The sequence below is a fragment of the Oncorhynchus kisutch genome, linkage group LG23 (assembly GCF_002021735.2).
Source record: "Oncorhynchus kisutch isolate 150728-3 linkage group LG23, Okis_V2, whole genome shotgun sequence".
Taxonomy (NCBI): domain Eukaryota; kingdom Metazoa; phylum Chordata; class Actinopteri; order Salmoniformes; family Salmonidae; genus Oncorhynchus; species Oncorhynchus kisutch.
The window spans coordinates 4,525,647-4,542,904 of record NC_034196.2 but is presented as its reverse complement, the minus strand read 5'-3'; the positions used below and the strand labels follow the sequence as shown (position 1 = coordinate 4,542,904).

The 17,258-nt window shown below is 45.0% G+C and overlaps 1 protein-coding gene across 2 annotated transcripts in view; it reads right to left on the bottom strand.

The window, feature by feature from the left end:
* Positions 1-1,849: 1,849 nt before the first annotated feature.
* The window catches only part of LOC109868632 (SH2 domain-containing protein 3C), a 124,871-nt gene continuing 109,462 nt past the window's right edge, over positions 1,850-17,258 (bottom strand). For both annotated transcript variants that reach the window (XM_031802934.1, XM_020458330.2), the window contains 4 exons: positions 9,856-10,027; positions 9,625-9,736; positions 9,186-9,404; positions 1,850-5,190 (listed from right to left, as the gene is read on the bottom strand). In XM_031802934.1, the coding sequence (XP_031658794.1) occupies positions 5,015-5,190; positions 9,186-9,404; positions 9,625-9,736; positions 9,856-10,027 (679 nt within the window). In that variant the 3' untranslated portion in view covers positions 1,850-5,014. The remainder of the gene's footprint in view (positions 5,191-9,185; positions 9,405-9,624; positions 9,737-9,855; positions 10,028-17,258) is intronic.

The following is a 17,258-nucleotide window of genomic DNA, read 5'->3' as shown; positions in this document are numbered from 1 at the left end:
AACACGTATCTCAAGCCAACTTCACGTATCTCAAGCCAACTTCACGTATCTCAAGCCAACTTCACGTATCTCAAGCCAACTTCACGTATCTCAAGCCAACTTCACGTATCTCAAGCCAACTTCACGTATCTCAAGCCAACTTCACGTATCTCAAGCCAACTTCACGTATCTCAAGCCAACTTCACGTATCTCAAGCCAACTTCACGTATCTCAAGCCAACTTCACGTATCTCAAGCCAACTTCACGTATCTCAAGCCAACTTCACGTATCTCAAGCCAACTTCACGTATCTCAAGCCAACTTCACGTATCTCAAGCCAACTTCACGTATCTCAAGCCAACTTCACGTATCTCAAGCCAACTTCACGTATCTCAAGCCAACTTCACGTATCTCATCAACACATTTGATCAGATGCGTTTGATGGTGGCGCATTGAACCCGCATAGACACAACCCAATTGATGCTGCTATGTGATAAATCAGTTGTGATACATTCTGTGATATACTCCCATGGACGTGCAGCTATGTCACACATGGATAACTGACAATGGAGAACACAATGGATTTGCAGTGAAAAGAGGCAGAGAGGATTAGATTAGTAGTGAATTGGTGAGGTTTGGATGGGTTTGGGGCAAAAAGGAGCCATGGTCTGTTTGTGATCACAAAGAAATAGAAGAATTAACATGGATCATGGATCTTGGAGGCAGGGGATAGCAGAGAGAATGCACTCTGTGTGGCCTATTGTCATTTACACCCCCCATAGTTACTGCTGCGTAGGTTATATAACTAATATGAAAATATATAAACTCCTTGCCTCACAGGTAAAACACTTGCTAGCTGGCATTTCCTCGTTTTTAATAGTTTCACCAGAATAAAACTTATGCTTGAGATTGTTTCTCTGCCTCCCTGTGACTCACACAGGCTCACATTGACGTATGAGAGACAGCCTGACCGCATTGTCTTCTTGGCGTGGGGGAGGGGGGGAGAGACAGAGAGGGCTGCACGGGGGACATCGGCGGCAGTGCCCGTCTCTCCCGTCTCGTCCTAACCAGGGCGGAGGGAATGGCTGCGTCATTGTGCCAGAGAGTGCAGCTCAGCGCGCCCCTTCTCTGACTGGCACTGGCCCACAGCTGCATGGTCTGAGTCTGACTCTGAACATCTGTGTGCTATACATTCCCCCCCCCCCCCCCATCTCTACCACCACCTCACTCTAACGCACGCACACACACTGCTCTGCCTGTTCTGTTCATCCCCATCTCCACCATCTTGTCCCCGCCCGCCCTGACCATAGTCACGTGACCCTGACGCACCCCTGTTATCTAATACTCGTGCCCTGCCCTCAGCTGCAGTGCACATGCGCCGTAACTGAAACACAGGCGAGCGCACACACAGACGCGCGCACGCACGCACGCACGCACGCACACACACACACACACACACACACACACACACACACACACACACACACACACACACACACACACACACACACACACACACACACACACACACACACACACACACACACACACACACACACACACAGAGAGAGAGAGATAACAGCATAGCCAGACATCTTACAGTCCGCCAGACATTTTAAAATGGAAAATCATCACATCCTCTTTGATGTCAAGTAGTTCTAAGTATCGCACTAGTATGCAACACCTTAACTGCACTGATGTCTGTACCCATGAAGCTAGCTGAAACACTGTACACAAGTAAGAAGACAAGGATCAATTCAGGGATGCTGACTTGACTTTCACTCTGCATCAGCGTTAGTGAGGCAGTGCTGCCATCTAGCGGTTAGTACCATGAACACATGGAATGAGTAAATAGAATCAAGTCATACAAGCGTCATTGACTCGAGCTTTATTTTATTTGAAAAACAAGTGAACCATTATGTACAGTACATTAAAAAAACATGGGGTCACAAACATGGGAGTTTATTGTCCTTTTTCTTTATAGGTTCATCATTTCAGAATGATTATTTAGAACAGGAAAGAAAGCACATGTAATCTGTACAACATAAGGTGAGACAAACATAATTACATACAGTACATCATCAAATCGTTCCTAAACCAGTAGGCTTTATTAATAAATCACAAAAACACTCAAAAAAAGATTCAAATCAAGGTGTCTTCTATTTTTATTTTTTTTGCTGACTGAACTATAGTGCCCTCTACTGGACAAGAGAGGCAATTGGACTTTGGCTCTCCCCTTTATTCTCACTGGCTGATTGGGGTCGTGTTCATTAGGGCACACTGTAGTAAAAAGTTTTGCAACAGAAAACAAAATTGATAATCCCTCCCCGTTTCAGTACGTTTTCCTTTGTTTGGTGCCTTATGAATACGACCTGCGATGCACTTTCTGGCTGGCTGGCACTTATGCTGCATTCATAACCAAGTAGGAAGGTGGTTATTACCAGTTGTAAAGTGGTAAATACCAGTTGGATGCATTCACGTGCTTTGAACTCATTGAGGAATGCTGATTGGCTAATTGCCAATAAGCTGCTCCACCATAAACTAAAAGTACAGCTATCATGCTTGTAAACCAATTATAGTATTCAAAACCCATATTAATTGATCGCTTTTTATAAATTGTTTTGTTGTTGCATTGAACTCTCAAATGCTGTTATCAAGGTCATTTTCTTAGTAGGTGATGTCAGAGGTCAGCATGTGGGAGAAGTTGTAGCTCAGGGATGATAGACGAGTTTCCCAGTAGTACATACCAGTTAGAGGGGCGTTCAAGTGGATTGTTCCCAGTAGGACACGACTCACATCCTCAGGGGCAGCAGTGTCTACTCTGCTTGTTTTCTATGGGACTCTTAATGGATTTAAAAGTGATTGCATAGATCTGAGAGTCAGCTCTCTATCTCAGGCCTAAATACATCATGGATTGGAAAGCAATCAGCAGACACTGACACTTCAACAAACAGATCGAAAATAAATCGTCATCTTCATTCATAGTGCTTTTGTGTTTCAACGCAACACTGCTTAGGAGTCGGCAGAGGAAAGGTTGCCAGGTATTATTTGATCAAAAGGTCAAAGGTCACACTGTATTTAGTTCCAAGGACGTTGACAGATTCCTTTAAGCCCTCATCTTGATGTTGCATTTTACTAAAGCATTTCAGCAACAATACAATTTAAAAAGAGAACATTTTATGAATTTGAGTGAGTGAAAATCGCACGATCCTACAGTGAATATGTGAAATCAAAAACGCTTTTGATGGTTTTAAAATCTAAATGTCCTTTTCAACACTCTGTCCATATCACATCAAACACACGTTATCATACATACAAACAAAGCAAAACACATCATACAGTCACTGAGGGGGGTTGAGGTAGCCTGATCCCACATCGATTTATGTTGTTTTGCAATCTCGTATAGATTCTTTGGCTGACAATGACCAGAGAAGTTGGCAAGAAGACAGCAAAAACAGGTCTGGGACCAGGCTAGATCTGAGGGGGCCTCCATTCTGCCCTGAGAACATTCTGGTCACTTTCAGACTAAAGCACATTCATTCACACTGGTTAAAACCTGAATCCTATACGGCAACAGCAGAGGCTCAAACATGTTATGTTACCATGGCAACAAAATGTGCCGGTCAGCAATAAAACCACACAGAAAAATGTTATCTAAATAAAATTGAAGAAAATAGTAGTCAGTGTTTTTACATGTAAAAAAGCACATTCATTGACTCAAACAGGTCAGAGTGCTTTAAGGATATTTCTAATGGTGTGTTTGTGACAAGTGAGGACAAGGCAAACATGCTCATATGATGTCAATGGGACAGGAGTCATTATGAAACATGAATGACATGCCAGAGATAAGGAGAGGGAGAGGGAGAGGAATGCTTCCCAAAGTAGCTCCTATTAAAATAAAGGCTACCAAACAGTACTCAAACAAAACCAGAGTCATATGGATGACATGCCAGAAATGAGGAGAGGGGAGGCTTCTCAGAAGAGCCTCAATAAGAGAACTGCTTCTGAACAGCACACAAACAAAACCCACAGAGAGATCTGCTGCTGAACAGCACACAAACAAAACCCACAGAGAGAACTGCTTCTGAACAGCACACAAACAAAACCCACAGAGAGAACTGCTTCTGAACAGCACACAAACAAAACCCACAGAGAGAACTGCTTCTGAACAGCACACAAACAAAACCCACAGAGAGAACTGCTTCTGAACAGCACACAAACAAAACCCACAGAGAGAACTGCTTCTGAACAGCACACAAACAAAACCCACAGAGAGAACTGCTTAGTATGCCTCAAACAGCTGATATGACTTGGCAACATTATTGTGTGTTGTGGGGGCGGATAAGTGTCTGTCTGTATGAGCACACTGCGTGTGTCAACAACAGGGGACCTGATGGGCTATGTGATGAAGGAATGGCAGCCACACAGAGAGTCTATACAAGAAGAACAGATTCTAGAACACACAACCTCTCAGTCAGAAGCGGAGGTCCGATGAGACAGGTCAGAGGTCATAGATGCCGATGTATCTCTGGGGTACTGGTGTCCTGAAGTACACACACACTGTGTTAAATAGGAGTCTCTCTTCAAGGCAGACAGAACACACACACTGTGTTTACTATTACTCTCTGACAGAACAGTGTGCGACACTGAGCCAGTAAGTGCAGACGTAATAGTAAGGGTAATAATGAAGGTGTTGAAGACAGATCAGAGCTTCATGTGATCTACCAGAGAACAGCTAGATCCAACTTCTCATGCACTGTTTGACCCTCAGCGCACACCATACCTGTTGTTCTTTGTAGCTTGCTGATGGGTAGAAGAATACCCAATTCCCCACTCCTCCTCGACCCACTCTGTCTTTCAGCATTTAGGGAGGGAAATATTACAGCCTATTGAAGAGCTCTGAACAAAGCCCTTTGTGCCTTTTTTGGGGTGGTATACAGTGAGACATCCACATCAAGGTGCCTTGCAGTATGGGGAGGCGGGTCGTACCACTGTGAGCGCAGTGCTTTGTATAGGGGTGTTCAGTGAGATGGGTGCTATAGTTCGCTGTGGCGTACAGGAGGCTCCAGCTTGTGAGACAGAGCGGTCAGGACTTTGTTGAACTTCTCATAGCGTTCCGATTGGCTGCCCTCCGAACCCCTGCTTCCCCATAGCAACCTCATCTGGAACTCTGTCCGGAAGATCTCCAGAACTTCCTGACTCTCCTGGAAGCCTGGTGGAGGGGAGAAGAGAGAAAGAAAGAAAGAGAGAGGACAGAACATAAGAGAGAAGATAAAAGAGAATAAATCAATATTAAAGACATTGTGGAAAACAGGCTAGTTAAGGTAGTGATTGACATCCTGCTCAAAACACCAGTCATCACCAGGGACTGGAATCAATAAGAACACACGGCCAATGTAAACACACTGTAACCATCACCCTACCACAGATGTACACAACGCAACACCTCAATCGTTATTTCAGATCAATGACAATGAAGCATAACACATCATATCGAACACACCCACACCGTCAGATATTACGATGCCTCAGCATCAGGGAGCAACATAACAACTTAACATGTAACACAATAACTACAGTTATGACTCTGTCAAATAAATCAATGCACACCAGACACTACTCAGACAAGGCCTTAGTGGTTAGTCCATAGTAATGTCAATAATAGCACTTTTGAAATGTACAGCGACAGCGATTCAGAGCATGGGCCGTTCTTACAGTATTCTCCCTGTACACCAAGTCAGAACCGTAGGATAAATAAAGGGGGCATATAAGCAGACAATGAAAGCGCTTACGTTATTCAATGATTACATTTCTCTAAAACAGGTTATAGGCTACATGTGCACTACCATTCAGAACAGTAGGCTAAATTATGAGGGGGAGAGGGACCAAATTATTAAGGTGAGGCACATGGGCTACTAACAACTTACTACAAACATACTTAGTATTATTTTCTTAGCTACAGTATACATACTGTATCTCCCTGGCATATTACATCAATTATGCAGCAGCATACAAGACATTATTGGATTCACAGTTGTGCTGTGCTCACTTGAACAGGAAAGTGGCGCAGCGGTCCTTCTTGTGGGGAAATTTGGTCATGAAACTTTGTCATCAAAGTCTGGCATTCTCTGGATTTATGGTGCTTTCAATACAACTGGGAACTCGGAAAAACATGGTTGAATCATGACTTCAGTGATCTTCAGGTCAGAGCTCTAGAAAGAGGCCAGAGTTCCCAACTTGGAATTCAGAGTTGGATGACACTTCAAAATGTATTTTCCCAGTCGGAGCAAATTTTTTATTTTTTTCCCAGTTGTCTTGAACTCACTGGAGTCTGAGATTTCCCAGTTCCGAGTTTCCAGTTGTTTTGAATGCAGCAGAAGTCATGCTGGATTGACAGCATGGTCAATGTATTCAACCTTTTCTGGTCCATGGTTTTGCGAGTGAATGTTTATGCTTTTAAGCTTGGAAAAGAGACTCTTAAACCCAGACCACAAACCCTCTCCACTGAATAGCAAAATAGGGATTGCTTTGCAACGCTTGCAGTTAGCCACTGATTCCTTCCAAACTACTCATTGTTGAATTTGTGATTTCCAACTTGTTGTGTAATGTTAATGTCCAATGGCCGATGAGCACCGATACGTATTATCTATAATTTCTCTTCATGTGACAAGGATTGAAAAGGATTTGCCAGGAGATTGTCAACGTGATTCATAAGTGATTCATAATGCTTGTCTATCTTGCCAGGTAAGATTTTGAACGTATGATGTTGACATGATCAGTCCAATCAAAGCAGTAGATAAACTCAGCAAAAAAAGAAACGTCCTCGCACTGTCAACTGTGTTTATTTTCAGCAAACTTTTGTATGAACATAACAAGATTCAACAACTGAGACATAAACCGAACAAGTTCCACAGACATGTGACTTACAGAAATTGAATAATGTGTCCCTGAACAAAGGTGGGGGGTCAAAATCAAAAGTAACAGTCAGTATCTGGTGTGGCCACCAGCTGCATTAATTACTGCAGTGCATCTCCTCCTCGTGGACTGCACCAGATTTACCAGTTCTTTCTTCCACCAAGGCACCTGCAAGTTCCCAGACATTTCTGGGGGGGATTGGCCCTAGCCCTCACCCTCCGATCCAACAGGTCCAGACGTGCTCAATGGGATTGAGATCCGGGCTCTTCGTTGGCCATAGCAGAACATTGACATTCCTGTCTTGCAGGAAATCACACACAGAACGAGCAGTATAGCTGGTGGCACTGTCTTGCTGGAGGGTCATGTCAGGATGAGCCTGCAGGAAGGGTACCACATGAGGGAGGAGGATGTCTTCCCTGTAACGCACAGCATTGAGATTGCCTGCAATGGCAACAAGCTCAGTCCAATGATGCTGTGACATACCGCCCCAGACCATGACGGACCATCCACCTCCAAATAGATCCTGCTCCAGAGTACAGGCCTCGGTGTAACAATCATTCCTTCAACGATAAACGCAAATCCGACCATCACCCCTGGTGAGACAAAACCGCGACTCGTATGTGAATAGCACTTTTTGCCAGTCCTGTCTGGTCTAGCAACGGTGGGTTTGTACCCGTAGGCGATGTTGTTGCCGGTGAGGACCTGCCTTACAACAGGCCTACAAGCCCTCAGTCCAGCCTCTCTCAGCCTATTGCGGACAGTCTGAGCACTGATTGAGGGATTGTGCATTCCTGGTGTAACTCGGGCAGTTGCTGTTGCCATCTGTTACACAAATGTGATGTTCGGATGTACCGATCCTGTGCAGGTGTGGTTACACGTGGTCTGCCACTGCGAGGACGATCAGTTGTCCATGCTGTCTCCCTGTAACACTGTCTTAGGTGTCTCACAGTATGGACATTGCAATATATTGCCCTGGCCACATCTGCAGTCCTCATGCCTCCTTGCAGCATGCCTAAGGCACATTCACACAGATGAGCTGGGACCCTGGGCATCTTTCTTTTGGTGTTTTTCAGAGTCCGTAGAAAGGCCTCTTTAGTGTCCTACGATTTCATAACTGTGACCTTAATTGCCTACCGTCTGTAATCTGTTAGTGTCTTAACGACTGTTCCACAGATGTATGTTGATGAATTGTTTATGATTCATTGAACAAGCATGGGAAACAGTGTTTAAACCCTTTACAATGAACATTTGTGAAGTTATTTGGAATTTTACAAATTATCTCTGAAAGACAGGGTCACGAAATAGGGCCGTTTATTTTTTTGGGTTGAGTTTATAACGTGATTTGACGTCATTTTATCTGTGGCCAATGACCTTGAGCATTCTTGGATGGGCACATCGAATGTAATTCAATGGCAGCACCCAAAGCGGACTTTCAAGCTGTCAGATTCTGCAGCGACGTAGTGTCCCCACGAGTGACAGATCACTGAGCCAATCAAGGCGCAACTAAAGAAGAATACCAACCCCTACGCTCTGTATTTTCCGCTGGCTGCCACTCTACCACAGAAAGCACTTTGGGCGGCAGGTAGGCTCGTGGTTAGAGCGTTGGGCCTGTAACAGAAAGGTTGCTAGATCGAATCCCCGAGCTGACAAGGTAAAAATCTGTCGTTCTGCCCCTGAACAAGGCAGTTAACCCACTGTTCCTAGGCCGTCATTGAAAATAAGAATTTGTTCTTAACTGACTTGCCTAGCTAAATAAAAGGTTAAATAAAAACACATTTTAAAAACTGAGCTAGGCTGAAACATCTGCCTTTTGGAGCTGCCGTACTCAAGAAAGCAAAAAAAGAGAACACATTTCTATGCAGTTTTTTTCCGCTAAAACATTTTTATTTTTACATTGTTTGCAAACTGGTATGTGACACGTATTAATGGCAAAATAACATGCAAAACAGGCTCCCTGCATATGGCACTGCATCTCACTGCTAGAGGTGTCACAACCGGCCATGATCGGGAGTCCCATAGGGCAGTGCACAATTCTCCCAGCATCGCCCGGGTTAGGGGAGGGTTTGGCCGGGGTAGGCCGTCATTGTAAAATAAGAATTTGATCTGAACTGACTGAGTTAAATAAATAAATAAATAACAGGCAACAACTCAAGAGCCCCACCTGTCCTGTCCTGAATGACTCTCTCCTGAATGACAGGTCACCTCTGTGAATGAGATTCTCTTAGTTTCTGACAGTGATCTGGGTCCGGGAAACTGGCCTCGTGTGTGCACACACACACACAGAACCCTTACCTTGTAGTTTGGTTTCAGCATTGGTGCGGTACAGCACCCCGTGGTGAGCGATGGTCCGGGCCGCCTCCAGGTGTGACATCACCACATCAACACCCGCCTCCACGTTCTCCCAGGGTTCTATCCCCGCCCCTGGCCCCTCCCCCACGGCCACACCCTTCTCCAACAGAGACAGCAGAGGAACCACGTGAGGGAAGGACGTGTTGGACAGCACACTGCTCTCTTAAATACACACCCGAGGACACACAGATACAGAGAGTTAGAAACACTGGTCACTGAAATACTATATAACATCTAGTAGACAGGTAGAGAGACACTCAGACTCATCTATCTTGAGACTTTTCAATAGTGATTCATCTTTTCATTCCTTCACCATGAGATATACATCATGCTTTGTGCGCTGTGCTCTCCTGTGACAGAGTGCATATCTGAGCCTTCATACCTTTACCATCGTTCATGTTCTTCATGAAGGGCTTGAGCGTCTTCTCATAGAGGATGGCTCCCTCTGTGTGTCTCTGACGCAACGTCATCCACGTCTGCTCCAAGCGAGAGATCTGACAGAGAGGTAGAACAGCATGTGTAATGTCAATTAAAATATAATTATGATGTATGTGTGTGTGTGTGTGTGTGTGTGTGTGTGTGTGTGTGTGTGTGTGTGTGTGTGTCCATATACCTGTGGCAGCTCCAGTGCTCTCATCACAGCAGCAAAGCCGAACATGTTCCCAAGGTTGCTCTTGAGTTCAGCAGCCAGCTGGATGGTCTTATGGAGCAGAGCAGCCCTCTCCTCTGTACTGCCTGTACACCCCAGCAGGTCCACAGCCATCATTATAGACATGGTGTAGAACCTGGGTAGGGCAGGATGGGAGATGAAGGAAGCAAGAGATGAGTAGATAGAGTAGATGAGGATACAGTCACGGTTGAGGAGCCCAATTGACTTACCATGACGAGAGTTCACTTGTCCCAATGCTAATTGCGACAAAGAGGTCGTCTGGGGTGTACGAGAATATGATGGGAGGGACATTTCAATTTCCCAGTGTGTACTCTCTGGCTGTTTTATGTCCAGCATTGAGCTGAACCCTAACCACTCCATCAGGTCCAGTCTCAGCTAACCCGAACCCTAGCTTCATGTCCACACCCCAGTTCAAAGCTAGGCTCAACCACAACCCAAACCCCAGTTTCATGTCCACATTCCAGTTCAACCCGAGCATCAACCACATCCCTAACCCTAACTTCCTGACCACATCCAAGGTCAACCCTAGCATCAACCATAACCCTAAACCTAGCTTCATGTCCACATCCAAGTTCCAATCTAGCCTCAACCACATCCCTAACCCTAACTTCATGTCTACATTCCAGTTCATCCCAAGCCTCAACCACAACCCCAGCTTCATGTCCACATTCCAGTTCAACCCGAGCATCAACCACAACCCTAAACCGAGCTTCATGTCTACCACCCAGGTCAACCCAAGCCTTAACCACAACTCTAACCGTAGCTTCATGTCCACATCCCAGATCAACCACAACCCTAACTTGATGTCTACACCCCAGTTCAACCCGAGCCTCAACCCTAACTTCATGTCACATCCTAGTTCAACCTCAGCCTCAACCACAATCCTAACCCTAGCTTCATGTCCACATCCCAGATCAACCACAACCCTAACTTGATGTCTACACCCCAGTTCAACCCAAGCCTCATCCCTAACCCTAGCTTAATGTCTACATCCCATATCAACCCTGAACCATAACTCAAGCTTCATGTCCACATCCCATTTCAACCCTAGCCTCAACAACAACCCTAACTTCATGTCCACATCCCAATTCAACTCTAACCTCAACCCTAACTTCATGTCCACATCCCAGTTCAACTCTAACCTCACTCCTAACTTCATGTCCACATCCAAGTTCCACTCTAGCATCAGCAATAAACCTAACTTCATGTCTACAGCTAAGTTCAACCCTAATTGCAACTCCATGTCTACATCCCAGTTCAACCCTCAACCACAACTCTAACCCTAGCTTAATGTCAACATCCCAGGTCAAATCTAGCCTCAACCACAACCCTAACTTCATGTCTACATCCCAGTTCAACCCTAGCTTAATGTCCACATCCAAGTTCAAACCTAGCCTCAAACCTAACTTCATGTCCACATCCCAGTTCAAACCTAGCCTCAACCACAACCCTAACTTCATGTCTACATCCCAGTTCAACCCTAGCCTCAACCACAACCCTAACTTTATATCTACATTCCAGTTCAACCCTAGCCTCAACCACAACCCTAACTTCATGTCTACATCCCAGTTCAACCGTAGCCTCAACCACAACCCCAGCTTCATGTCCACATCCCAGTTCAACCCATGCCACAACCCTAACTTCATATCTACATTCCAGTTCAACCCTAGCCTCAACCACAACCCTAACTTCATGTCTACATCCCAGTTCAACCGTAGCCTCAACCACAACCCCAGCTTCATGTCCACATCCCAGTTCAACCCAAGCCACAACCCTAACCCTAACTTCATATCTACATTCCAGTTCAACTCTAGCCTCAACCACAACCCTAACTTCATGTCTACATCCCAGTTAAACCGTAGCCTCAACCACAACCCTAACTTCATGTCTAAATCCCAGTTCAACCCTAGCCTCAACCACAACCCTAACTTTATATCTACATTCCAGTTCAACCCTAGCCTCAACCACAACCCTAACTTCATGTCTACATTCCAGTTAAACCGTAGCCTCAACCACAACCCTAGCTTCATGTCCACATCCCAGTTCAAACCAAGCCACAACCCTAACTTCATATCTACATTCCAGTTCAACCGTAGCCTCAACCACAACCCCAGCTTCATGTCCACATCCCAGTTCAACCCAAGCCACAACCCTAACCCTAACTTCATATCTACATTCCAGTTCAACCCTAGCCTCAACCACAACCCTAACTTCATGTCTACATCCCAGTTAAACCGTAGCCTCAACCACAACCCTAGCTTCATGTCCACATCCCAGTTCAAACCTAGCCTCAACCCCAACTTCATGTCTACATCCCAGTTCAACCCTAGTTTAATGTCCACATCCAAGTTCAAACCTAGCCTCAACCACAACTCTAACCCTAGCTTCATGTCCACATACAAAGTTCAAACCTAGCCACAACCCTAACTTCATGTCTACATCCCAGTTCAAACCTAGCCTCAACCACAAACATAACCCTAACTTCATATCTACATCCCAGTTCAACCCTAGCCTCAACCACAACCCTAACTTCATGTCCACATCCCAGTTCAACCCTAGCCTCAACCACAACCCCAGCTTCATGTCCACATCCCAGTTCAACCCTAACTTCATGTTTACATCCCAGTTCAAGCCTAGCCTCAACCACAACCCTAACCCTAGCTTGATGTCCACATCCAAGTTCAAACCTAGCCTCAAACCTAACTTCATGTCCACATCCCAGTTCAAACCTAATCTCAACCCTAACTTCATGTCTACATCCCAGTTCAACCCTAGCTTAATGTCCACATTCCAGTTCAACCCAAGCCACAACAATAACTTCATATCTACATTCCAGTTCAACCGTAGCCTCAACCACAACCCCAGCTTCATGTCCACATCCCAGTTCAACCCTAGCCTCAACCACAACCCTAACTTCATGTTTACATCCCAGTTCAAGCCTAGCCTCAACCACAACCCTAACTTCATGTCTACATTCCAGTTCAACCGTAGCCTCAACCACAACCCCAGCTTCATGTCCACATCCCAGTTCAACCCAAGCCTCAACCCTAAAACCTAGCTTCATGTCCACATCCCAGTTCAAGCCTAGCCTCAACCACAACCCTAACCCTAGCTTCATGTCCACATCCAAGTTCAAACCTAGCCTCAACCCTAACTTCATGTCTACATCCCAGTTCAACCCTAACTTCATGTTTACATCCCAGTTCAAGCCTAGCCTCAACCACAACCCTAACCCTAGCTTCATGTCCACATCCCAGTTCAAACCTAGCCTCAACCCTAACTTCATGTCTACATCCCAGTTCAACCCTAGCTTAATGTCCACATCCAAGTTCAAACCTAGCCTCAAACCTAACTTCATGTCCACATCCCAGTTCAACCGTAGCCTCAACCATAACCCCAGCTTCATGTCCACATCCCAGTTCAACCCAAGCCACAACCCTAACTTCATATCTACATTCCAGTTCAACCGTAGCCTCAACCACAACCCCAGCTTCATGTCCACATCCCAGTTCAACCCAAGCCACAACCCTAACCCTAACTTCATATCTACATTCCAGTTCAACCGTAGCCTCAACCACAACCCTAACTTCATGTCTACATCCCAGTTAAACCGTAGCCTCAACCACAACCCTAGCTTCATGTCCACATCCCAGTTCAAACCTAGTCTCAACCCTAACTTCATGTCCACATCCCAGTTCAAACCTAGCCTCAACCCTAGCTTCATGTCAACATCCCAGTTCAAACCTAGCCTCAACCCTAACTTCATGTCTACATCCCAGTTCAACCCTAGCTTAATGTCCACATCCAAGTTCAAACCTAGCCTCAAACCTAACTTCATGTCCACATCCAAGTTCAAACCTAGCCTCAACCCTAACTTCATGTCTACATCCCAGTTCAACCCTAGCCTCAACCACAACCCTAACTTTATATCTACATTCCAGTTCAACCCTAGCCTCAACCACAACCCTAACTTCATGTCTACATCCCAGTTCAACCGTAGCCTCAACCACAACCCCAGCTTCATGTCCACATCCCAGTTCAACCCATGCCACAACCCTAACTTCATATCTACATTCCAGTTCAACCCTAGCCTCAACCACAACCCTAACTTCATGTCTACATCCCAGTTCAACCGTAGCCTCAACCACAACCCCAGCTTCATGTCCACATCCCAGTTCAAACCTAGCCTCAACCAAAAACGTAACCCTAACTTCATATCTACATTCCAGTTCAACCGTAGCCTCAACCACAACCCCAGCTTCATGTCCACATCCCAGTTCAACCCAAGCCACAACCCTAACCCTAACTTCATATCTACATTCCAGTTCAACCGTAGCCTCAACCACAACCCTAACTTCATGTCCACATCCCAGTTCAAACCTAGCCTCAACCCTAGCTTCATGTCAACATCCCAGTTCAAACCTAGCCTCAACCACAACCCTAACTTCATGTCCACATCCCAGTTCAAACCTAGCCTCAACCCTAGCTTCATGTCTACATCCCAGTTCAACCCTAGCTTAATGTCCACATCCAAGTTCAAACCTAGCCTCAAACCTAACTTCATGTCCACATCCAAGTTCAAACCTAGCCTCAACCCTAACTTCATGTCTACATCCCAGTTCAACCCTAGCCTCAACCACAACCCTAACTTTATATCTACATTCCAGTTCAACCCTAGCCTCAACCACAACCCTAACTTCATGTCTACATCCCAGTTCAACCGTAGCCTCAACCACAACCCCAGCTTCATGTCCACATCCCAGTTCAACCCATGCCACAACCCTAACTTCATATCTACATTCCAGTTCAACCCTAGCCTCAACCACAACCCTAACTTCATGTCTACATCCCAGTTCAACCGTAGCCTCAACCACAACCCCAGCTTCATGTCCACATCCCAGTTCAAACCTAGCCTCAACCAAAAATTTAACCCTAACTTCATATCTACATTCCAGTTCAACCGTAGCCTCAACCACAACCCCAGCTTCATGTCCACATCCCAGTTCAACCCAAGCCACAACCCTAACCCTAACTTCATATCTACATTCCAGTTCAACCTTAGCCTCAACCACAACCCTAACTTCATGTCTACATCCCAGTTAAACCGTAGCCTCAACCACAACCCTAGCTTCATGTCCACATCCCAGTTCAAACCTAGTCTCAACCCTAACTTCATGTCCACATCCCAGTTCAAACCTAGCCTCAACCCTAGCTTCATGTCCACATCCCAGTTCAACCTAGCCTCAACCCTAACTTCATGTCTACATCCCAGTTCAACCCTAGCTTAATGTCCACATCCAAGTTCAAACCTAGCCTCAAACCTAACTTCATGTCCACATCCAAGTTCAAACCTAGCCTCAACCCTAACTTCATGTCTAAATCCCAGTTCAACCCTAGCCTCAACCACAACCCTAACTTTATATCTACATTCCAGTTCAACCCTAGCCTCAACCACAACCCTAACTTCATGTCTACATCCCAGTTCAACCGTAGCCTCAACCACAACCCCAGCTTCATGTCCACATCCCAGTTCAACCCATGCCACAACCCTAACTTCATATCTACATTCCAGTTCAACCCTAGCCTCAACCACAACCCTAACTTCATGTCTACATCCCAGTTCAACCGTAGCCTCAACCACAACCCCAGCTTCATGTCCACATCCCAGTTCAAACCCTAGCCTCAACCACAACCCTAACTTCATGTCCACATCCCAGTTCAAACCTAGCCTCAACCAAAAACGTAACCCTAACTTCATATCTACATTCCAGTTCAACCGTAGCCTCAACCACAACCCTAACTTCATATCTACATTCCAGTTCAACCGTAGCCTCAACCACAACCCTAACTTCATGTTTACATCCCAGTTCAACCCTAGCCTCAACCACAACCCTAGCTTTATATCTACATCCCAGTTCAACCCTAGCCTCAACCACAACCCTGTCTTCATGTGGTCATGACGTTGGCCTGGGGGGTAGGTTTATGACAGTCATAAATACCTCTTCCCCCCTTTTTCCTCTCTCTACCCTACTGAGGTTACATTTGCAAAACCTTTAGTTAACATAGAGATTCTGGGAACATCAGAAGGTGGGGGGGGGGAATGAACTATATTCTGGTAGTCTGATCAATTGAACATATGCGGTGGTACTTAATGAATATGATGTCAGTTCGGTTGTCATCTGAGACATTCTCATCAATGATAAGATGACAAACTCTACAGTGGAAAGTCTACACATCAGAGTTATCGGATTCACATGGAATTGTTGTTCAATTTAAATGTTTGAATATTCAATTATTTGTTATGGGATGAAATGTGATTTTAGCTTCTAAAATGTGAGATTTGGGTAGGGACATGGGCTATAAAACACACCCTCCTCTCCCTTCCTATATAAGCCCTTGACGACAATATAACCTCCTGTTCCGACGTGAGGACGACGGTCCGATGTCAGAATGGTTCAGATAATAACTACAGAATGAAGCCAACATCAGCGTGAGCTTTGGTTGCCAATGGTAGGAACTTTGAACTCTTATTCACTACAGAAGTGATACCTCCTAGCCGTTGAGTTAGCAACAGCAGATGCAACGAGGGTTAGGAAGGAACAGACAGAGTATCCCGTCTATCACCCAATGACGTTACTACAACGTATCCAATTGACAACCAGAGACATTCTTCAAAAGACTGGGAAACACGGCCTTCCATCTTCCACCAACCTACCGAAGCGCAGCTCAGAGTAAATATTTATTGCATTTTCCTTTTCCAAAAGGGCGGTAATTTAGAATTCACAAGATACTGTATTTACGATAGCACAGCTTCATCCCTTTGTTCCTCAGTCTTCCCGCTCTTTCACTCAAACCCAGCCCTTCTCTTTTGTGTAACAAGCTGTCATATCTGTTCCTCCCGCTAGGGACGTTTTCCTTTGACGTAATTTGTAATCAAGTTATGATTTAATTATGTGTATGTGTAATTCTGTGTGATTAGTTAGGTATTTAGTAAATAAATAATTAAACCCAATTTTGTATTGCTGATTCAACTTGTTAGCCATGGTTCGTGCAGATAACTAAGAATTTACAACTTTCAGATGAGACTGAATTAAGATGACGATTAATATTGACTGCTATTGATGTAAAATATTACTAGGTCTTTAAGAGTTTATTCGGAAGATAACAGCTCTATAAATATTATTTTGTGGTGCCCGACTCTCTAGTTAATTACATTTACATGATTAGCTCAATCAGGTAACAAATAATAACAAATAATTTTATAGAATATATCATATCACTTCATCCGGCATAGCCAAAAACACGACAATGTCTACATCCCAGTTCAACCCTAGCCTCAACCCTAA